At 40.2% G+C, this 25,771-nt stretch overlaps 1 protein-coding gene across 1 annotated transcript; it reads right to left on the bottom strand.

Moving 5' to 3' along the window:
- Positions 1-553: 553 nt before the first annotated feature.
- On the bottom strand, positions 554-25,377 carry TAF7L (TATA-box binding protein associated factor 7 like). Its single transcript, XM_087427585.1, has 13 exons — positions 25,068-25,377; positions 22,049-22,116; positions 21,135-21,213; positions 19,557-19,690; positions 18,804-18,930; positions 18,502-18,557; positions 16,130-16,162; positions 15,202-15,349; positions 14,755-14,868; positions 14,114-14,323; positions 13,803-13,915; positions 12,133-12,192; positions 554-1,440 (listed from the first exon to the last, which is right to left on the bottom strand). Exons 1-13 carry the CDS (start codon positions 25,324-25,326, stop codon positions 1,396-1,398), a joined length of 1,446 nt encoding a protein of 481 aa, XP_087283711.1. The 5' UTR covers positions 25,327-25,377; the 3' UTR covers positions 554-1,395.
- Between the last annotated feature and the right edge of the window lie 394 nt (positions 25,378-25,771).

Below are 25,771 nucleotides of genomic sequence, written 5' to 3'. Positions count from 1 at the left end.
TTTTGCACCATCCTCTTACCTTCTGGTGCTATATCAGACAGTGCTCTGCTGCTATTCATAGGGTTTTCACGGCCAATTTTTTTGGAAGTAGGTGGGCAGGTTCTTCTTCCTAGTCTATCTTACTCTGGAAGCTCCACTGAAACCTGCCCACCATAGGTGACTCTGCTGGTATTTGAGATACCGGTGGCATAGCTTTCAACATCACAGCAACATGCAGTCACAGCAACATGCAGTCGCCAACAGTATGACAACCGACAGATGGGTGGCATGGTTCCCTGACCAGGAAATGAACTCAGGCCATGGCGGTGAGAGCATCAAATCTTAACCAGTAGACCACCAGGGCAGGCCTCACTTCTCTATACCCTCTCTCAAAATCCCAATGCTATATAGTTAATATACATGATTTGCTTAGTTCATTAGAAGTTATCCTAAGAGCTCTTTAGAAGGATGTCTCAGTACTGACAGCACCTTCTGTCATCTCCTAATCATAGAGGTTATTGTTTGTCTCGCCAGTTTCCTTTTGGATATGAGTGTACTCCTCGTGGGAGTGGTTTAATAAAGTGACAGCAATCCATTTAAAATGAGGAATTTATTTAATGCTTAAAGAATACAGACTAGAAAACCTTAACAATACAGCTGAAAAAAACAAACCCACCCAGGGTTTTTAAGGAAGTCTTCACAGGCATCACAGGCATCGCAGGCATCTGGTTTTCCCTAACCTTTTCTGACGGGGGCTAAGATGAAGAAGCTCAGAATAAAGATAACTCAGAATTTCATCTCTGCTTGTCTAACTATTCCCTTAGCTGGCAAGTAACAACCAGACAAAGTCCTAAAAACACAACAGAGCAAAGATGGCAGCAGCAAGAAATCATCCCTGAGCAGGAAAGCAGCCCCATTACCTGAACAGAGGACACAACCTAGTATTAACCTGCTGTGAGGTAGGCACTTAAATTCACTGTGGCAGGTCCTAGCCCTTGGTAGAAACGAGGTGATGTGTTCTATGTTTTAAGAAATATTTAAAACAAACAGAAGAAGGAAAAGCTAAAACATATGCAAACCAGCTGTATGGCCTTTAGGCTAGACTGTCTATCTTTGACAAGCATGGCTGAATCATCTGGTGACACTATAGAACAGAAGCAATGGAAGTAATTCTCAAATTAATAAAGAGAAGCAAAGTCTCATAGTTGAGTTGGATCTTTGGGCCTACTGCTTTTTTTATAGTCTGTCACTTTCTACATGAGTACAAACTTCCAATATAACTAGCAAAAAAAGGTTCAGAGAAACAAATACAAATGATTCAACATGAGGCAACAAAGGAACAGAAACATGCAGTTTCACCCAGTCTTCAGTCTGGATGGTGAATCCAAGGTTTACGTGCCAGGCTGCAGGCTCTCCTCACTTTTCCAGAAGATATTTCAATTGTTCCCGTAGGGAAATGAGCTATAGGGAGAGGCAGAAAAACAGGAAAAATTCATCTGAAATCTTAAGTTCTGTTACTTGATCTAGAATTTACTTATATGAACGAAAAAGAACTACTGAAATTTGGCATTTATTAAGTTATCTTAGTCTTGCAATGTTCCAAAGAACAGCGCCACAGTCAAGAATGAATTTACAGAAGAGGGAAGTCAAGATGGCGGCATAAGCAGACTCGGAACTCACCTCCTCCCGTGGACACAGCCAATTTACAACTACTCGTGGAAAATTACCCCTGAGACAGAACTGAAAACTGGATAAGAGGAACTCCTGCAACAACGGACAATCCTAACTGAGGTAGAAGAGGCAGAGTCTCCCTTCTAGAGAGGAAAAACGCTGCCTTCACCAGCCGCAGTGCCTCACGGCCGCCCAGGAGCAGCCCACAGGTACGCAGCCCTCCCTGGAGGCACCGGGCCCTGAGCCAGGGAGCGCCCCCGCTGGGGGCATTTTGTGGACCCAGAACAATCGAGACCAGCGGCATAATATCTGCCTTTGCCTGCTACTAAAACATTGGGGAGCACCCCCAGAAAAGCTGGTTCACAAAGAAACTAAAACCGGCTCTTAAAGGGCCCACGCGCAAACTCACCCGTCTCAGAAAGCATCCTAAAATCACCAGAAAGAAAGGTGCACAGTGCTGTGGTGAAAAGAGACTCACCTAATAGGCCCTGAGTGCATCTCGGTGAGAGGTGAGACCTCTCCAGGGACTGCGACATTGGCGGCAGAGCCACCGTTGTGGCCTGGTGTGGGCGTGCTGACACAGACGCCATTGGAGTTCTCCCTGAGGCCTGCTAGCCCAGGGTCTGCCCCACCCGCTAGAGCACCGATTTAATCCAGCTCAGCCAGGGCAGGCAGCCCACCCTAGAGACTGGCCCCACCCAACAACAAGCCCTCAGGCAACTTGTGGGCCTGCAGAGATTGGTGACTGGATTCTCTGCAGCCTGGCAACTGAGCCGACTTCAGTGGGGCAGGGTGTGCACAAGGAGCGGGTGGAGAGTGTGGGGCGGTGGTGGAGTGTGTGGGGCTCCCGCCATGGAGAGACTGGGTCCACTTTGGGAGGTCGGGGCGTGCACACGGGGCAGGACTGTGTTGACTGTGTGTGTGGACCTGTGGGCGGCAGGGCTTGTCAGCTGCAGGCTTGTGCTTCTCAAAGACCCACATAGGGGGTTTGCCCCACCTTCCAAAGTCTGAAACAATTGGGTGCTCCCGTGCCTGAGGCCAGCCCCACCCAGCTGCAATCCTCAGAGAGCTGACAAGAGACCTAATAGGCTACAGGCTTATAGCAATTGTAAGGCCCTGAGTATAACAACCTGCCACACTGGGAGCCTACTCACTTAAAAGAAATACTGCAACACAAATGTGGTATTAGAACTTGCAGCCAACTGTGCTGGGGCTCCCCACACCTGGTAAAGAGACTGAAGGGCCCACAACAACTACAAGCAGCTGAGCATTACAACAGCTGGCCAGGAGCATAACTTGGCCTCCCTGGGCGCCTACAGGGAGAGCAAACAGGCCACAACAGAAGGACACACATAGCCCACATAGGGGTCACCCCTGGAACATTGAGAACTGAGGGAAGCACACTGGAAGCCTCCTAAGGCATCACTTATATAAGGTCACCTATCCAAGAGCAGGAGACGTAGCTGACCTACCTAATACGTAGACACAAGCACAGGGAAAGAGGCAAAATGAGGAGGCAAAGGAATACATTCCAAGTAAGGGAACAGGACAAAACCCCAGAAAAGGAACTAAGTGAAACAGAAATGAGCAACCTACCTGACACAGAGTTAAAACAAAGAGTGTTAAGGATACTCACTGATCTGGGGAGAAGAATAGATGAACTCAGTGAGAATGTCAACAAAGAAATGGAAGATATAAAAAAGAACCAATCAGAAATGAATAATACAATACTGGAAATGAAAAATTCATTAGAGGGACTCAAAAGCAGAGTAGAGGATACAGAAGAACGGATCTGTGAGCTGGACGAAAGACTAGAAGAAATTACCCAAGGTGAACAGGTAAAAGAGAAAAGAATTAAAAAGAGTGAGGACAGTCTAAGGGACCTCTGGGACAACATCAAGCGCACTAACATCCGTGTTATAGGTGTCCCGGAAGGAGAAGAGCGAGACAAGGGGGCAGAGAATCTATTTCAAGAAATAACAGATGAAAACTTCCCTAACCTAAGGAAGGAAACAGACATCCAGGTACAGGAAGCACAGAGAGCCCCAAATAAGATATAACCAAAGAGGCCCACACCAAGACACATCATAATCAAAATGTCCAGAATTAAAGATAAAGAGAGAATCCTAAAAGCCGCAAGAGAAAGTCAAGTTACATACAAAGGAAACCCCATAAGGCTATCAGTGACTTCTCAGCAGAAACCTTACAGGCTAGAAGAGAGTGGCATGATATATTTAAAGTGCTAAAAGGAAAAAACTTACAGCCAAGAATACTCTACCCAGCAAGGTTATCATTCAAAATGGAAGAAGAGATCAAAAATTTCCCAGACAAGCAAAAATTAAAGGAGTTTGTTAACAAGAAACCAGTGCTACAAGAAATGTTAAAGGGACAGATTTAAGGGGAAAAGAGAAGACCACAAATAGGAAAAATTATCTATTTCCATGATAAGAGGGCAATGGATACAAATGCACAAAAAAGAGGTTAGATATGATATCAAAAACATAAAAGGAGGGAGGAGGGGAGTTAAAGAGTACAGCTTTCAGACAGAGGTCAAACTAAAGTGACCATCAATTCTGTATAGAAGAAGAAAGGAACAGAGACGGACTACTAAAACACTGAGGAAAAAAAAAAAGTTAAAAAAACGGCAGTAAGTACATACTTAATAGCTACTTTAAACGTCAATTGACTAAATGCCCCAATTAAAATGCACAGGGTGGCTGACTGGATAAAAAAACAAGACCCATATATATGCTGCATACAAGAGACACACTTCAGACCTAAAGACACTCACAAACTGCAAGTGAAGGGATGGAAAAAGATACTCCATGCAAATGGCAATGAAAAGAAAGCTGGGGTAGCAGTACTCATATCAGACAAAATAGACTTTAAAACAAAAACTGTAAAAAGAGACAAAGAAGGGCATTACATAATGATCAAGGGAACAATCCAACAAGAGGATATAACACTTGTAAATATCTACGCACCCAATGTAGGTGCACCTAAATATATAAAGCAATTATTAACAGACATAAAAACAGAAATACACAGTAACACAATAATAGTAGGGGACTTTAACACTCCACTTACACCAACGGATAGATCATCCAAACAGAAGATCAATAAGGAAACACTGGCCTTAAACGACACACTAGAACAGAGGGACCTAGTAGATATATAGAGAGCATTCCATCCAAAAACCGAAGAATACGCGTTCTTTTCAAATGCACATGGAACATTCTCCAGGATTGATCACATATTAGGCCACAAAACAAGTCTCCATAAATTTAAGAAGATTGAAATAATACCAATCATCTTTTCTGATCACAACGGTATGAAACTAGAAATCAACTGTAGGAAGAAAATCAGAAAAGCCACAAATACGTGGAGATTAAACAAAATGCTACTGAACAACGACTGGGTCAATGAAGAAATCAAAGAAGAAATCAAAAAATACCTGGAGACAAATGAAAATGAAAATACGACATGCCAGAATTTATGGGATACAGCAAAAGCGGTTCTAAGAGGGAAGTTTATAGCAATACATGCCTATCTCAACAAACAAGAAAAATCTCAAATAAACAATCTAACAATGCACCTAAAGGAACTGGAAAAAGAAGAACAAACAAAGCTCAAAATCAGTAGAAGAAGGGAAATAATACAAATAAGAGCAGAAATAAATGAAATAGAGACCAAAAAAACAATAGAAAAAATTAAGAAAACCAAGAGCTGGTTCTTTGAAAAGATCAACAAAATTGACAAACCTTTAGCTAGACTCACCAAGAAAAAAAGAGAGAAGGCACAAATAAGTAAAATCAGAAATGAAAGAGGAGTAATTACAATGGACACCTCAGAAACACAAAAGATTATAAGAGAATACTATGAAAAGCTATATGCCAACCAATTCGACAATCTGGAAGAAATGGATAAATTCTTAGAATCATACAACCTTCCAAAACGGGATCAAGAAGAAGTAGAGAATTTGAATAGACCAATCACCAGTAAGGAGATCGAAACAGTAATCACAAACCTCCCCAAAAATAAAAGTCCAGGACCAGACGGCTTCCCTGGTGAATTCTACCAAACATTCAAAGAAGACTTAATACCTATCCTTCTCAAACTCTTCCAAAAAATTGAGGAGGGGGGGAAGCTCCCTAACTCATTCTACGAAGCTGACATTACCCTGATACCAAAACCAGACAAGGACAACACAAAAAAAGAAAATTACAGGCCAATATCACTGATGAACATTGATGCAAAAATCCTCAACAAAATACTAGCAAATCGCATACAACAATATGTTAAAAAGATTATACACCATGATCAAGTGGGATTTATTCCAGGTATGCAGGGATGGTTTAACATTCGCAAATCAATCAACGTAATACACCACATTAATAAAATGAATAAAAACCACGTGATCATCTCAATAGATGCAGAGAAAGCATTTGACAAGATACAGCATCCATTTATGATAAAAACTCTGAATAAAATGGGTATAGAAGGAAAGCACCTCAACATAATAAAGACCATATATGAGAAACCCACAGCTAATATCACCCTCAATGGTGAAAAACTGAAAGCTATCCCTCTAAGAACAGGAACCAGACAAGGATGCCCACTGTCACCACTCCTATTTAACATAGTACTGGAAGTCCTACTAGCCAAAGCAATCAGGCAAGAGAAAGAAATAAAAGGGATCCAAATTGGAAAGGAAGAAGTGAAACTGTCACTATTTGCAGATGACATGATTTTATATATAGAAAACCCTAAAGAATCCACCAGAAAACTTTTAGGAGTAATAAACGAATATGGTAAAGTTGCAGGATACAAAAATCAGTTGCATTTCTATACACTAACAACGAAGTAGCAGAAAGAGAAATTAAGAATACCATCCCATTTACAATTGCAACAAAAAGAATAAAATACCTAGGAATAAACTTAACCAAAGAGGTGAAAGATCTGTACACCGAAAACTATAAAACATTGCTGAAAGAAATTGAAGAAGACACAAAGAAATGGAAAGATATTCCGTGCTCTTGGATTGGAAGAATTAACATAGTTAAGATGTCCATACTTCCTAAAGCAATCTATAGATTCAATGCAATCCCTATCAAAATTCCAACAACATTTTTCACAGAAACAGGACAAAGAATCTTAAAATTTATATGGAACAACAAAAGACCCCGAATAGCTAAAGGAATCCTGAGAAAAAAGAACAAAGCTGGAGTTATCATACTCCCTGATTTCAAAATATACTACAAAGCTATAGTAACCAAAACAGCATGGTACTGGCACAAAAACAGACACACAGATCAATGGAATAGAATCGAAAGCCCAGAAATAAACCCACACATCTATGGACAGCTAATCTTTGACAAAGGAGCCAAGAACATACAATGGGGAAAAGAAAGTCTCTTCAACAAATGGTGTTGGGAAAACTGGATAGCCACATGCAAAACAATGAAAGTAGACCCTTACCTTACACTATACACAAAAATTAACTCCAAATGGATTAAAGACTTGAATGTAAGACCTGAAACTATGAAACTTCTAGAAGAAAACATAGGCAGTACGCTCTTCGACATCGGTCTTAGCAACATATTTTCAAGCACCATGTCTGACCGGGCAAGAGAAACAATAGAAAAAATAAACAAATGGGACTACATCAAACTAAAAAGCTTCTGCACAGCAAAGGAAACCATCAACAAAACGAAAAGACAACCTAACAATTGGGAGAAGATATTTGCAAACCATACATCAGATAAGGGCTTAATGTCAAAATATATAAAGAACTCGTGCATCTCAACAACAAAACAACTACCAACCCAATTAAAAAATGGGCAAAAGACCTGAACAGACATTTCTCCAAAGAAGATATACAGATGGCCAACAGACACATGAAAAGATGTTCAAAATCACTAACTATCAGGGAAATGCAAATCAAAACTACGATGAGATATCACCTCACGCCCGTCAGAATGGCTATAATTAACAAGACAGGAAACAACATGTGTTGGAGAGGATGTGGAGAGAAGGGAACTCTCATACACTGCTGGTGGGAGTGCAAACTGATGCAGCCACTATGGAAAACAGTATGGAGATTCCTCAAAAAATCAAGGATAGAACTACCATATGATCCAGCTATTCCACTGTTGGGTATTTATCCAAAGAACTTGAAAACACCAATGCGTAAAGATACATGCACCCCTGTGTTCATTGCAGCGTTATTCACAATAGCCAAGACTTGGAAGCAACCCAAGTGCCCATCAAGGGACGAATGGATAAAGAAGAAGCGGTATATATACACAATGAAATACTACTCAGCCATAAGAAATGATGAAATCCAGGCATTTGTAACAACATGGATGGACATTTTGGGTATTATGCAAAGTGAAATAAGTCAGAGAGAGAAGGTCAAATACCGTATGATTTCCTTCATTAAGTAGTAGATAATAACAACAATAAACAAACACATAGAGACAGAGATTGGATTGGTGGTTACCAGAGGGGAAGGGGGGAGGGAGGAGGGTGAGAGGGATAATTCAGTACATGTGTGTGGTGATGGGTTGTAATTAGTATTTGGGTGGTGAACATGATGTAATCTATGCAGATATAGAAGTATAATGATGTACACCTGAAATTTTTACAATGTTATAAACCAATGTTACTGCAATAAACAATTAAAAAAAAAAAAGAATGAATGCACAATGCTGCGGCCATGATGCTGTCTTTTATTATGCCAAACTTATAAAAGGAAGCTTTAAAATAGAATATACTTAAAAAAGTAAGTATGCTTGCTGTTAAGAATCTGTACTTCTGGGAAGAGTGGACAGAGGTCACAGCTCACTGTAGGGACAAAGGAGATGGGAATCACTGTGGCCATATTCTAAGAGTCAGAAGATAAGGCAGTTGGGATAGCCCCTTGTCCCATTGAACACACTGGGTCTTAAACCACGTCTTAGCTGCTGCCTCTTGCCACGCTGAGATACCTGGAAACCAGGTCAGAGTCCTGACCAATTAGGAGCCTGATAATGTTTTACTTATCCTGATGCTTTCTAAGTCAGAAGCCTTGAACCTTTTGTGGTGTAGAATTTCCTTTTTTTTACTTGAAATGGCAAAGTGACCAATAACATTCAGAGAGGTATACTGTCTGTGGGACAAAGATTGTTTTTGAATGTTATTCAATTTAGGTCACTCCATACCAGTGTGGATTTTCATTCTGTGAAATGAAAGGAATGGAGCATTAGAAAATGATCCTATGCTGCACATCACCTACCAAATTGCTCTAATTGCTGCCTACAGTAATTTATAGAGACTCTTTTCACTCAGATGCTGACCATGATTACAACCACCGACTACCCCAGTTCTGTCTCCTTTGTGGGCTCTTTCTCCTCCCGCCAACCCCTAAAGGGAGGTTTTCCCTAGGTTCAGGTTTCTTGCTGTACAGTCAACCTGGCTAACTCATCTATCCCCACAGCTTCAATGATCATTTCTAAGCATGAGCCACCCTCCAGTCTCCCATTTTCAAAAGTGCTTCCAACTCAACATGCTTCCAACTCAACTCATCTTCTCCATCCCCTACCCCCAGTAATCCTCTTCCTGTAGTCTTCATTCTGTTAGTGGCACACCATTTTCCAGTTACCCAGGCTTTAGAATCCTCTTTGTTCCCTTTTTTGCCCTATAAATCCAATCAGTTGTTAAGTTCTGATTCCTTCTATCGCTTGCATATTCCTTTAGTCTCTCCCCACTCCAATTTCTGCTGTATGCTGCTGGCAAAGAAATCTTCCTGAGTTACTCCCCAGGTAAAATGCTTTGATGGATCATTATGATCTACACCAAAAATCTAAACTCTTTAGCCTGGCATCATGACCTTTGAACCACTGTGCATGCTACTTCTATACAGAATGCCCTCCTTTCCCTATCTCCTTATTAAAACCCTACCCACCTTTTAAGGCCCCAGTCAAACACCATTTCTCAATGAAGTCTTCCCTAATCTCCATGGACAAAAGTAAGCTCTCATTCCTTTAATTTCCTATCCCTCTCATGGATCTCTCTCCAACTGGAGGCAGACTGTGTTGTAAGCATTTTATAGCTCCCTACAGAACCCAGCTTAAAGTAGGCACCCAATAAATCGACATTGAATAAATGAGCTATCATAAAGGGGTCTGAGTGAATACAGTTTACAGCTATATTTCTATGTTGAAAATAGCACTCCCCAATACGAACTAGCCAGCCCTGGTGGTCTAGTGGTTAAGATTTGGTGCTCTCACCGCCACAGCCCCGAGTTCGGTTCCCAGTCAGGGAACCACACTACCCATCTGTCGGTTGTCATACTGTGGCAGCTGCATGTTGGTGTGATGCTGAAAGCTATGTCACCAGTATTTCAAATACCAGCAGGGTCACTCAGGGTGGACAGGTTTCAGCAGAGCTTCCAAACTATGAGAGACTAGGAAGGAGGACCTGGCCACCCACTTCTGAAAAAACTGGTTATGAAAACCCTATGAATAGCAGCGGAGCATTGTCTGATATGGTGCTGGAAGGTGAGGGGATGGCGCTAAAAGACTGGGCAGGCTTCAGCTCTGCTGCACACAGGGTCACTAGTTGGAATCGACTTGACGGCACTAACAACAAAAAATACTACTCACATGGATGAAAACAAAGATGTTTAGTGGGTGCCAAAGCAATTTTGGCATTAACTGTTCCCATGACTGTTTGTAACCAGTACTTGGATAAGTGATTTGCTGATGGGGAAGGAATGTACAGAACATAAGAAATGCCCTGGCCTTGGTGGTATGGGGATGGAGGCGGGGGGATGGCATCTCTACCTTAAGAGCCCCACGCTCAGCCCATCCTCATAATATGACCTCCAGTTTCTTTTAAATTGTTACTCTCAACAGTATAGAGCTGGAGTGACCAGACATTTTCTATACAGCTACTTGACCCTCACTTATCCTACATTGCCCTCTTCCCTTTTCACTCTGCTCACTCTCTTGTGGCTGTCAATAATACTGTCATTCAAGTTAGAAATCTGGCATACATCCTTAACACTTCCTTCTCCTACAACACCCAGCAATTGATCCAAGTCCCATCAATTCTACCTTTAAAGTACATTCTCTCATATATGAATGTTCACAGCAGCATTATTCATTACAGCCAAAAAGTGGAAACAATAGAAATGTCCATCAGTGAATGGATAAACAAAATGTGGCATATCCATACAATGAAGCCATAAAGTGGAATAAAGTACTGATGCATGCCACAACTTGGATTAATCTTGAAAACATTTGCTAAGCGAAAGAAGCCAGACGCAAAAGACTGGCTTTGGCTATGTTTTCTTCTATATGAAATCACCAGAATAAGCAAAGTAGGCTAGTAGAAAGTAGATTAGTGGTTCCCTAGGGCTGGGGGGTGAGAGAGATTCAGAAGAAATGGGGAGTGACTGTTAATGAGTACAAGTTTCTTTTTGGGGTGATGCAAATGTTCTAAAATTGACTGTGGTGATGGCTGCACAATTCTGTGAATATACTAAAAGCCATTGAATTTTACAACTAAAATGGGTGAACTATATGGCATGTTAATTAGATCTCAATAAAGCTGTTGTTAAACATTTTTATTGCAGTTAAAAAATATATATTCTTTCCATATCCATTGCCACCACCTTAGTCCAAGTTACCATCATCTCTTATTAGACTACCAGACAGCCTCCTAACTGGCCACCCTGCTTGTAGTCCTGCCCTCCTACAATCCATACTCCAGATAATAATCAAGGTGATCTTTAAAAAGCTTAAATGTGACTCTCTTGCTTAAAATTCTTCAAGGGCTTCCCATTGCACTTAAGACTAAAACCCATCCTTCGCATGACCTGCAAGGAACCATACAATATGGCCTCTGCCTTTTTCTCCAACCTTATGTTAAGTCACTCTCTTCCTTGCTTTCAATATTCCAGAGGTCCTCAAAGAGGCCAAATTCTTTCCCAATGTGGGCCTTGGCATATGCTCCACCCAAGAGGCTCTTCATCCCCTCTCTGCCTGAACTCAAGGATACTTCAGGTCTCAGCCTAATTATCACTTCCTCAGAGAGGGCTAATATGATACCCCCAATTTAATTCAGGACTCTCTTTATTCAAATAGCACCACTGACTTTTTCTCCTTCACAGTGCTTCTTCACAGTTTGCACCTTTATATTTGTATGATAATTTGTCTCCTGTCACTCTTCCCTGCTAGACTGTTAGCTCCATGAGGACAAGCATTATATCTGTCTTATTCAGCAACACTCTATGTACATCCACTGCTTTTCACTTAATAGGCATTCAATATCTGAATGAATTTTCACAAAGACCTTGTTTCAACCTGCTACCGTCATTTAGAAGATTTGGCTACTACTATTCCTGTGACAGAAACAGCCAGAAATGAGATTGGGGGTGGGGTGGGGGGATTCTTTGTATCAAATGTTTTCTGGTTAATTTGAAAACACACTTCTCACCTGCTCATTTTTTTCTTTTTCCTCTAACTTAAGCTGCTCCAGCACAGACTGTAAATGATTCTGGAAAACAAATTGTATAAATGATGAATGCTGAGTCTCAAAGGAAAAGAGAACCAAGAGAGACAAAGAGTTTGGCAAATAATTTGATAAGTAAGAAAACTGTCAGTCGTAATAAAAGAGCACTATTTTTAAAGGATTTAGAGTATAAAAACTGCACCCCCTAACTACAAGGCCATCCGATTTGAATTTATAAACCCTACACAGCATTTTTTTTATTGCCCTAAAATAAATAGTTGGAATGCTTTCATGTTACCTTTTTCTAGTTTAGCACAAATCCTTTGTGGTGAAATAAAGAAACTGGTTTAGAATTTGGTGCTGATGCCTTCATTTCCCTGCACTAGGGCAGAATATTATTATTCCTAATTAGTACTGCATGCAACAACAATCATAATAATACCATATATCTGTATCTTTCAAAGTGTGTCCACATCTGTTATCTCACTTGGTTATTCTAAAGGACAACACTCTAAACAGGTGTAGTTCTTTTTTTTTTTTTTTTTTAAGATTTTATTTATTTTATTTTTTCCCTCCAAAGCCCCAGTAGATAGTTGTATGTCATAGCTGCACATCCTTCTAGTTGCTGTATGTGGGACTCGGCCTCAGGATGGACGGAGAAGTGGTGCCTCGACGCGCACCCGGGATCCGAACCCGGGCCACCAGCATTGCAGCGCGCGCACTTAACCACCAAGCCACAGGGCCGGCCCTAAACAGGTGTAGTTCTGTGTAAAGTTGCTCCCCTTCGATGACTACAGCTCTACAGAAAATGATATACGGCAAGGAATTTTCAAACGCTTCAGAATTTCCCTCACTATAAAAAGGGAACCAAATATATCCTAAACATACATTTTCCTTTTGTTGAAATGTGTATTAATAAAAATAAAGCAAGGCTGGCCGGCCCCGTGGCTTAGCGGTTAAGTGGGCGCGCTCCACTACTGGCGGCCCGGGGTTCGGATCCCGGGCGCGCACCGACGCACCGCTTCTCCGGCCGCGTCCCACATACAGCAACTAGAAGGATGTGCAGCTATGACATACAACTATCTACTGGGGCTTTGGGAGAAAAATAAATAAATAATTAAAAAAAAAAAAGCAAGATATTTGTTCTTGTTCAAGCATCCATCATAAAATTTAAAAATGAAGGTAGTTAATTCTCTTTCACTGCAATGAATACATTTTGGTACAAACAACAGGGTTCAATCTATGCCCTACCACTTACTGTGGTCCTTGGCAAGTTACTTAATCTCTTTGAATTTCAATTCCTTATCTATAAAATGGGAATGATGACACTACCTATAGTTCAGAGATGCGAAGACGGAATGAGATGATGTATGTAAAGTGCTCAGCTCTTTATGTGCCTTTCACATAGTTACTGCTCAGTACTGATGATTATTATCTCAGGTCTCCTGGTCCCTTCACAACAACGCTTATATGAGATGATCAAAATTACTCACATAAAAGGAAATAGGGTTATCTTTTATTCAGGGTTTATAAGAGGTTGTTTAGGTTCACAAATGAATAAGAATGCTGCACAGAGATGACATGAATGGAAACACAAAAATGGGATTTTGAAATAAGATATCAAGATATCTTTATACCAGCTAACAAGAATTTACCTTGAGCATCAGGTTTTCCAATTTCATGATGAGATTTTTCTGTCTTTGTGCTTTGCACTGAATCTCCAGGAGCTTTTTCTCCATGTGATGAATCTGCTTCTGAATTTCCATGACTAACAGAGATAGACAGAAACTTTATGTATCTAAACACAGCCTAAACTAGTTGACTGAGATCTAAATCAACTAAAACTCCACTACACATCTGAACAGCAGCTTCTCAAACTTAGCCTTGCATCTCACACGTGTTTAGAGTCGGTCTTGAGCACTGCCAGTCACTCTGTCCCACCCCTTTGCTTTTTCCTCTAACTTACCTATTGAACTGGCTCTTTCCTTGGCCTCATGCTGGCCAGGTTCAATGAACTTGGCCTGTAGCTTCCTTTCCACATCCTCTTCATAATAATCTTTCTCCTCTTCCTCATCTTCATCATCATCGTAGTCATCTTCCTCCTCTTCATCATCGTCATCATCCTTATCACTGTTACTACTAGAATCACTGAACATCTCCCGAAGCATCTCACATTCTATTGGTTTTAAGCAAGTGGAAGTCGAAACTATCTGAAGCTTTTCAAATGACTCCCAGTCTAGCTGCAATTATACTCCCTCCCCTCAAATTCACTGAGTAACCAATGAATTTGACAAATAATTTTCTCACAGGAAGATTATTCCCTTCATAAAACAAGTACAGGAAATGCAAAACACTCACATTCACTCATGTATTCAATGATGAAGACATTCAGAGAATCTAAGGGCCCATAGAAATTTAGAATACCAGGGATGGATGAGAGATCATAACACCAATCTGAAACCCCTAAAGCACTGAAGGACCAATAAGAGAAAAGAAGGGCAAAGGCATCCTGTTTCTGTGATTGGCCAGGATGTCTAGGGAGAATGGTCTGACACACAGTTAACACCTGCCCTCTCTGAAGCTCCTGCTTTGCCTTTATTAGTATACCTGATGAGACATGACCCTGCTTATAGCCACTCATTCCTGGGGATATCTTAAAGCCTGGGATGAAGCCTTGACTTTCTATTTCCTTGGTTTCATCTTCAGCAATGACTTCCCATCCTGAAAAGAGGGGCAGTCAAGGAAAAAGCAGAAAGAAAGGAGAAGGCACAGTTGAAAGGGAAGAGGCTCTTTGGCTGAAAGCACTATTTAATTTAGTCCACTTCAGGCCATTTGGATCTGGATTCCTAGTACGGAGAAGTGCCTTATATTGGATTACACAAGTAAATAAATTTCTATTACATGAATTTACTGTTCCTAGCTAGAAAGTACCATTTCCAAAAATCTTAAGTTCTACACGTCAAAATCGGAACACAGATACTAGAGGTGAGGGCCTGTCAGCAAGTGCATATGGGGTGGAAGAGATGACACAGAAAATATGGTATAAAAGGATACGGGTACTGACAGCTTCAGCATCTGAACACAGCAGTTTTTTCACTTCCTTTTCCACTTCAGGAGATTCAATGTACTGAACCAAAGTGGGGGAGAAGGGAATACCAGGAACGTCATTTAACACCCTGTGTTTTGCAGGAATGCCTTTTTCCTACATACAAATGAATTCAAACAATTAGGCCTCTTTAATATCCCTCCAACCAAATTTCCACTTTAAGTAATGCTATTTATGAAGAAATCTTTGACCAGGGTCTAGATTGTTGTGCAGTAAGCTAACTTTTTTCCCAATCAAATTACTTGAGACATTTAATCTTTTCAATTTGCAGCTGAATGTTAAAGAACTCTCTCAGAGGCACAACCTTTAGGTCTCAGTTATTAATTATTCACCTTGACCCAAACTGGCAAAGAACTATAATTCCTTATTTGTTATTCAGAAGTAATTTGGTTTAAAAATCCAAATTCCCAGATGTCACTTCCCCACATCTTTATTATTAGAGATTTTCCTATAAAAATTGGGTGTTAGTTACATGTTCTCCCTTAAATCCAGTTTTAGATATCTCCACAGCAAGCAATTCGTCATGGTACAAATAGAAATTAGAACTTTGAGGGGGAATAAGCAATTGCAAACAATTGCTGGTAAAAGTGAACCCTGGCTTCCAAGAAATGGCTTTTTAAATAAATATCAGAGAAAAAAGCAAATTAGAATACACAGGGTCACCGGCCAAACTGTATCCTTTCCTCTAGGAGTTATCAGACATTAAACAATGAATTCATTTTTCAGTGAATCGAATTCAGTGTATGTGTATGGGAGTAAGAGTTAGAGGTGAGAAGGAAGGCTTGAAAGTAACCTTTATGATTTCTTTGAAATTAATGAGCTATGAAATAAAACACACTAAGGGTAAACAATAAAGTTATATTATGATTGCTCTACCTCAGTACAGTTGATTTCTTCAAAATCAATGAGCTATGAAATAAAACACAATAAACAATGAAGTTATATTACGATTTTTCTACTTCACTAAAGCTTAAAGAGTTCTAAAAGTATTCTTAACTTAGTTTTACATTTAGTAAGAACTCAATGAATGCTGTTGACTGACAGTATAAAAGCTAAGGCACCCGTGTTCATAGATGGAAAGACTCAACATAGTAAAGCTGTCAATTCTCCCCCAACTGATCTAGAAGTTTAATGCCATTTCTATCAAAATTCTAACAAGGTTTTCTATAGACAAAGACAAACTTATTCCAAAATTTATATGGAAAGGTACAAGCTCTAGATCGACTAAAACAATCTTGACAAAGAAAAATAGAGAATATTCTTTCTGATTTCAAGACTTATTTTATAGCTATGTTGTGATACTGGCGGAGGGATCAACACATAGATTAATGGAACAGAACAGGGAACCCAGAAAAAGACTCACACGAATATGCCCAACTGATTGTTGACAAAGGTGCAAAAGCAATACAGTGGAAGAAGGACAGCCTTTTTAAAAATTGGTGCTGGAGCAACTAGACGTGCAAAGGCAAAAAAAAAAAAAAGGAACCTTGAACTAAACTTCGCATCTTTTACAAAAATTAACTCAAAAATGGACCGCAGGCTTAAACGTAAAACGTAAAACTGTTAGAAAAAAGAAACAGGAGAAAATCTTCAGAATCTGGGCTACGCAAAGACTTCTTAGACTTGACACAAAAAGCAAGATCTTTAAAAGGAAAAATCAATAAACTGGACCTCATCAAACAAGAAACTTTTGCTCTTTGAAAGACCCTGTGAAGAAGATGGAAAGACAAGCTACAGACTGGGAGAAAATATTTGGAAACCAGATATCCGACAAAAGACTAGTATTTAGAATATAAAAAGAACTCTCAAAACTCAACAATTAAAAAAAATCCATTTAGAAAATGGGCAAAAGGCCTGAATAAACATTTCACTGAAGTGAATATACAGATGGCAAATAAGCACTTGAGAATATGTTGAACATCATTAGCTATCAGGAAAATACAAATTAATACCACAAAGAGATAACTACACATCCATCAGAATGGCTGAAATAAAAAACAGTGATAACACCTAAAGCTGGTGAATATGTAGAGAAATTGGATCACACACATCCATTGCAGGTGAGAATGTAAAATGGTACAGCCACTCTGGAAAACAGTACGGTAGCTTCTTATAAAATTAAACATGCAGTCACCATACAACTCAGCAATGGCACTCCTGGGCATTTATCCAAAAGAAATGAAAACTCATGTTCAACAAAAACCTGCTGGCAGCTTTATTTATAATAGTCAAAAACTGGAAACAACCCAGATGTCCTTCAACGGGTGAACAGTCAAACAAACTGTGGTACATTCATACCATGGAATCTACTCAGCAATAAAAAAGAATGAACTATTGATATGTGCAAAAACTTGCATGGTTTTTTAGGGAATTATGCTGAGCAAAAAAAAAAAAAAGGCAGTCTCAAATGTTATACATTGTATGATTCCATTTATATGACACTGTTGAAATGACAAAATCACAAACATGGGAAACATATTAGTGACTGCGAGGGCTTAGAGACTGGGGGTGTGGGGTGGGAAGGAGATGGGTGTGGCTATAAAAGGTCAAAATGAAGGATTTTTGCAGTGACAGAACTGTTTAGAATCTTGGCGGTGCAGGTAGATACACCAACATACACATGGGATAAAATTTGCATAGAACTAAACACATGCATGCACACACACAGGAGTACAAGTAAAACTGGAGAAATCTGAGTAAGATTGGTGAATTGTAATAAGGTCAATTTCCTGTTTGTGATATGTTCTATAGTTTTGCAAAAAGTTACACAGTATCTCTCTTTTATTTCTTACGACTACTTGTGAATCTACAATTATTTCAAAATAAAAAGTTTAATTAAAAAAACAAGCCAAGTCACAGTACTCCCGTAGCTTGCCCAAGGTTCTACAAGTCTGAGGTAAGGTTAGGAATATAACCACAATTCCCAATTCTCAAGTTCTGGAATGGGTTCCCTTTAAAACTAGATCTTGCAATTGAAAACTAAAAGCATTAGCAGAAGTTTCAAATTCATGACACATCCAGATCCCTAAACGACTAGCCTATAACCTCAAGGATCAAGTCTGGTTTTGTTCACTGCATATTCCCAGTTGCTAGCACACAGTGCCTGACATTTAGCTTACACTCAATAAGCGTTTATTGAACACATAAATGAATAAATTAATCCCTAACTGACTGTCTCCCCTTCCTCCGCCCCACTCATAATCCTCTTCCAATCCACCCAGTAGACACAGAAATAGCATGCAACTAACCTTTTTTATTGTTTTGCGGAATCTTTTCTTTCTGACATTCTTAAGTGGTGGTGTAACTAAAAAAAATTCAACATGGTGAAACATATATATGCCTGATGGTAGCCACATATCTATCTGAATTTGATAAAGAGAAAGGTCATCTTATAAGCCACTGGCTCATGACATGGCTCATTCTTTTAAGGGTGTCTGGATGCCTAATGAACCAATCACCTCAGTGTGGTAACAGGTCCCCGGCTCACAAGTAATTAGGATTCAGCAGATATATGTAGGCAGCCAGAATGAGCAAGGGGCTGTTGACTTACTGCCATGCTTCCAGACATATTTTTTCTTGCCCTCTCTTTCATTTTTTGCGATTACTTTAAGATCAGTAGAGGTAGTTGGTTCTTCCGGGGAAGAGTGGGGATCACCATCAGCAGTGCATACAAGCATCTACATTTAACAAAGACAAAGAAGTTGACTATGGCCATAAATCTTGAGTTAGTAATGAATCGTGATCATTCTTACCACCAGAAATCCTGGAGCATAGAAGTAAGGAGTATGTTACTTGGCATTTCCAGAAAACCAAGTTATTATATACATTCATATTCATTCTCTCTCTGTGTGTCTCAGCAACACTGTATATGGACTCTGAGTTTTTTTTTAGCTCGAGTGCTTACCACTGCAGAGGGAATATGTTAAAAACAGATATATCTTAGCATTTTGATTTAGAAAAGAAACAAGAAATCAACAGTAGAGATGATGAATAAGAATCAAGGTAAACCTCCCAAGTTAAAACATGCTGCTTTAGCAGAAAGTTCAGAAGAAGATCCCAGATGTTCATATTTTTCAAATAACGAAAGTCACTATAAATGGCAAACAGGAGGCTCTAAAAGCTATTTGGATAAAATAAAGTAGTGGAAAGTTATGGATCAAACACCAAACCAGACCGTGACACTGTATTCCTGTGCAATTGAGCTGGAAATTAGAAATAACGAGCAGCCATTCACCAAGTGGAAAGGAGCACTGATGGAAAGAGAAAAGGAAGGAGAAAGGGATTTTTTGAGAAATACCCATACCTGGGAAATATCCGCTGTTTTATAAAAGGTTTTTTTATCAAGAGTTTTCAGGCTTCCAATAACACAAGGCAAATCAACCAGGTTAGCAGTTAGTGAGACATCTTCTACCTCAACAACTGCATGATGTCCATCAGCTGAAGAGAAGTAGGAAAGATTAAAGTTGACGTCTTCCCAATGTACTCTTTTTTTTTGTAGCATTTATTTATTTATCATTTTTTTTTATTGCGGTAACATTGGTCTATAACATTGCATAAATTTCAGGTTACATCATTATGCTTCTATTTCTGCATAGATTACATACTTCCCAGCGTACTCTTAAGCCTCCTAGGGTTTGAATAACGAAGATGTACGTGGGACGGACTAGTCTTTCAGTGAAACCTACTCTTTCTCATAATGCTAGAATTGTGTATGCAATTAGTAACTTCCCAGGGAAAAGAAGGCATAGTACATGGGGCTCTTTTTTCCCAGTTTTTGTCACTCGATCAAAAGTAGCTAAGTTTCTTGGTAATGGTTGTGAACTAAACGTGGATGAAGTAGGAAATGTTTCATTCTCATCCTGAAAAGCAAACTCCATTCATTCAAATCCATTCATTTTGACACTATTAGAAGCATTCAATTGTGTCATTGTACATGGTTAAAGGTTTGGATGAGGGAAGGGTTGATCCTAGAATTGAGCTAATAAGTCTCAAGTTATAATCTCTAGTTAGCATCACAAAGATAAAATTCTACATAATAGTCATATACTGAACATGTATATATACATTCATATATTGACAACTCTGAATCCTGCCCAGATGTCTCAAACATGAATATCTTTTGACACAAGAGGATTCGAGTGTAATCTTCTAATATTAAATGAAAAGAGAAAGATGCAGAACCATGTTTGACATAAGCCTTCTGGTATAAATTAACTTTAAAAATATAGAGAGATTATTTAAATGTTGGTATTATGCATAAAAATTTTGTCTGTAAGGAAAGACAAGGAGAAATGGTTATTATTAGTTATCTTTGGCACTGAGGTTGGGGCACTGTGAGGGAGAGTTTCAATTCTCCTTTTGAACTTTTCTGTCTTATTTGAATTTTCTAACCATGAACTTGTATTACCTTTTTTTAAATGTCAATAAGGGCTACCTGAGTGGTGGGATTATGGGTCACTTTTTATTTTCTTCTTTATATATTTCTCTGTATTTAAAAAACCCAATAAATATTATTTAAAAGAGAGAAAGATATGTCACTTTTGTAAACAAAGGGCAGTACATTCATTGGTCATTCTCCTGCACGGTCAGAAATCACAAAGCTTGGCTGTAGGAGACAATCAGCAGCATGCAAATCCCACAATTGACTCCCAGGTTCTTCCTTATACGCACTATGGTAATTACCTCAAGTTGCATAATTTCTACTTCCTTTCCTCAAAAGACAAGAGATAGGAGTGACTTCAGCCTCTCTTAGACTCCAGCAAGGCAGAGACCACATGCTACTCTTTGTCACATCCTTAGTATCTAGTATAGTGCCTTGGCACAAAGTAATCCCTTAATAAATTACTGTTCAATGTCCAGTGAATGGATATTAACTACTTACGAGATAAGTCAATTTTTAGTTTATCCTTCATGGCAACACTTGTGGAATGTACTATCTTCCTTACAGCAGAAGCATGTTCCTAAAAAGGAGTTAAATTGAAACATCAGAAGGGTGAATTGTCTACTTGGCAGCTAATAGAATAGATATTCAGAGACAGTCCTCCCTTAAACAAAACCTTAAACCTCTCAAACGTTAGGAACCATGCCATGTACCATGAGATACCATGCATTGTGTAAGTCAAGTTAGGATGAGGCTGACTCGAATCTCATTGTTGTCTCTAATCTCATTGTTGTCAAGTAGCTATAGTTAATGCCTTCTCCTAGCTCTACATTCCTACCTCTCACTGCTGCCCCTCAGCTGTAGTTGCTAAGGAAAGGCTTGACTGTAGTTTGCTGGGTATATTAATTAACCCTAACTGGGGAAAAACCTTTCTGAAGCCCATCCTTAATATAGCTTTCTTAGACTAAATGATACCTGAATACAGGTATCAATGGGGAAGAGACCCTAACACGATGTTGAGATGAGCTTCGACAGCCTTGTATGGTGGTGAATTTGAGGAGACAGTGCTGATCCCTCTCATTGCCTCTTCTGAAGTGACAGAAAGGATTTTAGAAGAGTCTTATCTTGGCTCTCCAGTGAACAGGCCGTTAGTGTCTGTGATAAGTGACTGAATCCATCACTGTCACAGCTATTTGCCAGGAAATCAACCCACACGATAGGTGGCATATACAGGATGAAAGAAATGCTGCTAAAAGAGTACACACTAGGACAGGACTGCTTACTAGAACATGATTCCTGGGAAACAAATATTTTCAGTTTTTATGGCCTGCCTTAAATAGAAATGCTACAGAATCCAAGCAGAACTAATACTGATATACTGAAGATATTTAGTCTGAGATACAAGGGTTTCTTACCGGAGGCAGACGCAATATAAATTGGTTCTCAAGTTCGTAAGGAGGTTCATCCCGGCTTCTATTCATCTCTTGTTTTTAAGTTCATGAAAACAAAAACAAAACCAACAGAAAGTCACCAAAAACTCCTCTTGCTCCCTCTGCTGACCACTTATGGTAGTACTGGTTAAATTATATAAGATCTTGCTTATAACCCTCACTGGAATGATGTGTGTACAGCTCTGAAATACCTTATTTGACATAACTTGATTATTTCTAGATGTCACCTTATCTCCCCTCCAATATGTGCATATTTTCCAAAGTTAATCCCAATTACATGATAACAAATGAAGTAAGAGTTGTTATGAAATATGATTTAGTCGTTTTAATGATATTCTTAGACCCAGATAAAGGACTACAATTCATCAACACAGTGGTGGCTACTGAAGCAAACTCTGCAGCAAAGAGTCCCAACCAAAGGCTGAAATCAACCAAAACCACTGGCAGAAGTTTTCTATGATGATTTGAAGGAAACAAGAACTTAATTTTCAATATTTCCTTCACCTTAATGGATTGGTAGGAATTAAGCCCATGGGAGAGCAGGCAGCTTTTTATGACTCTAGAGCCAGCATCAAAAACTTTGAGCTACCCTTGGGAAAAGTAAGGAGTCCAGTTCTTACGGCGAGGCTCTCTGTATGAGTACACTTAACTTCACGGAATAGATGCATTCCTGAAGGGGTGATATGAAAGAACGTAAAATCCCATTTGATTTATTCATCACTAACACGTACTGCATGAATTCATCACTAACACGTACTGCATGAATTCTATGTGCCAAGCACTACACTGAGTGGGTTGGGTCTATTATTTCATTTAATCCTCACAACCACCACTTATTTGAAGTACCCCTAAAAGCTATTTAAAGGAATCCTAAGATGGATCCCTTTATTAAAAAAATACACCTTCTGTAAAGTGAATTATCTCCAAATGAATCTTTATTTTTAATCTTATTTTCCACCTATTTGGGATACATCTGTAGTGGCTTGCATTTTGGGTTTTAGGGCCCACACTTCCTCTGAGAAAATTTTTTCTCAAAGGTGGAAAGAAAGCAATGTACATATATGAAACCTGACAAAGTTTTCTTATGTTCTTTTCTTATGTTCTAAGGACACTATGCCATACACCAAGTTACAAAATCTTATACCTTAAGTTAGATTAAAAACTCCAGTTAATGTACAGCTCCTAATACCCTGTAAACCATTAACTGGGCTCTGAGTTTTGAATTTGAATCTCACTTAAAAGCCCTGGAACCTTGTTTTTAAACACATACAAGTGAATCTGAGACACTATTACAATGAAATCACTCACCAGCTATTACTTCAGTCGTTTAGTATGACTTCAGAAACTACCAGAAAGGCACAGAAAGCACAAGAGAGGTCAGCAGTGGAAAATCAGAGATCCAGGATGACAGAGAGAGAGAGAGAGAAGGAGAGAAAAAGAGAGAGAGATTGATTATCTGTGATAGTCATTTCTTCTTTTCCTGCTTCATACAGTTATACACACACACAAATGCAAAAACTCAATGTAAACGTAAGGAAAAAAGTTAATTAAAATAAAGTAAATTAAATAAAAAAACTTAGGGCGGGGCACATGGCATAATAGAAGAAAGAGTACCAAACACTTAAGGTTGGGAGTAGAAATACAGATTATTTGAAGAACTAGCTGCTAAGCATGATTTTATCAGATCAGTAGCAACTTTTAGATTTCTCTGCAGAACTAAGACTAGGCATTTTGTTCATTTCAATGCCTTTCTGGCAACTCCTCTCTTATGAAAGAAAGAATTTAAGAGCTGAAACTATTTCAGAGAAGGTGGACAACGCTAGCTGAAATGAGATTTAATTATTTTTAAAAATTTGTTACCTGCATTTACCCAATTAACTGGTTATATCATATTTATTTAAAAAAAAGAAAAAGGCATCCACTTTTTTCCAGCAAGCATTCTTTGGTACCTAATTAAATTAACAGGACCAACCGCTCTCCACCGTTCACCCTCAGCTCCATCTCGCCTCAACGGTGTTAGAATCTGAATTAGAATTATAGCTAGCTGGAGGGCGCCTGACAGCACGCTCCAGGCAGCACCAGTCAGCTAACCTAAATTGGTATTTTCTCAAGTTCATAACCGCTGGCTGCAGTTTGGAGGCAATGACCACTCCATCCTTAACCTAGGGGCACTAAGCTTCCAAGGGAAGCGTCCAGCTCCTAGGTTTTGATCCCGTTTCCCTGGAAAACCTCCTGCTCGGCCAAGGGGCCCTAGCCTTCGCGCCTCGTAGTCCCGGCGGGCTGCGGAGAGGAGCGCGGCGCGCGGCTGCCCGGCGCTGACCGCCCGCTCACCCGCTCCTCTGAGGACGGCAACCCGACCGGGACGGAAAGGCCGCGCGGGGGGCTTGCCTCTCTGCCCTCGGGGGGTTCCGGCGGGGGCTCGAGCGGGCCGACTGCGCGTCGACAGGTAGGAGGCGCGCGCGCCGCCCCTCCCCGCCACGCCTCCGCGGCCGCCCGGACAGAGGGCGGCCTCGAGGGGGCGGCCAGCTCGCCGCGTGCCCAGGCGGGAGGGCTGGGAAGGCGCCGAGCGCGCCGGGGACGCCGCCGCTCAGGGACCTCGCGGATCAAGGCTCCAGAACAAATTCCCTTTACCCAGGGGCGACCTTGGGGTCGGCCACACGAGTTTCACCAGTACACAGCGATATTGCTCCTCGAATCCGTTAGGTTGGACCGATTTGTCCAGTGGTGAGGCGACCTCGCTTGGTGACAAATACACCGCCGCGAAAACCCATTAAATAACTAGAATCTGCGCCCAAACTACTCTAACATAATTAGCTGCTCGCTTCTCCTCAACAGAGTCACTACTGTACATCTTTTGGACAGAAAAACAAGCTACGCCGCTTATTTCTCCTAAAGTGGGGTCGCGGTACAAATAAACTTCTAACCAGTTCGCTTCTCCCCAAGAAGATCCTAAACTTGTGGGAAAAAACTTAAAGCCACTTACCTTTCCCTTTCAGTAAGTTTTCCAGCGGAGTGCCGGCAGCAGCCTGGGCGCCGCTTTCGGCGTCGGCTTGGGCGCCATGGTCTGCAGGAGTTTGGCTGCCTTGGTCGCCGGCAGTTTCGGCGCCACGATCGCCGGCAGTGTCAGCTCCAAGGTCCACAGGACTTTGGGGGTCGTGGAAGCTCATTACCTCTGATGTTGAAGCTGTTGGTGTTGAATCCTTTTCCGAAGGATTGGGCAGCTGTCCCTCAGGGCACTTCATGGTCTACCGGTAGGTCATAAAATGGCTTCCGTTTAGTCATGTGACCTTGAAGATTCCAGAACTTTCATAAAATGAGGTCAACCATATCCTCCTTAAAGACACAGGGATAATATTAGAGACATTAGAGATACTTATTAGAGGTTATAGTTGTGAGGTCTCTACTGCCTAACACTTATCTAAGCCATAAGGAATAAATATTTGGGGAAAACTAATTATTGTACAATCATTTCTTCTGGATACACGATTTTTTTTTTTCATTCTGTGAAGCTAAATTACCAGAGCTTCAGACCTAGACAAAATCATTTTGGCCCCTTTTAGAATCCATGCACTGATCTTTATTTTGGCATTATGTCGTGGGGCTACATCCAGGGTTGTAATACAAAATAGACCAATGAAATTCATTTTTCATTTACTATAGAATATTCTTGAGGCATTTATTATATCA

This window comes from Ceratotherium simum, chromosome X (genome assembly GCF_057802395.1).
Source record: "Ceratotherium simum simum isolate JZ-2026a chromosome X, ASM5780239v1, whole genome shotgun sequence".
NCBI classification, from domain to species: Eukaryota; Metazoa; Chordata; class Mammalia; order Perissodactyla; family Rhinocerotidae; genus Ceratotherium; species Ceratotherium simum.
Note: the sequence above shows the minus strand (reverse complement) of the source record. Positions and strands in the feature narration are given on the sequence as shown.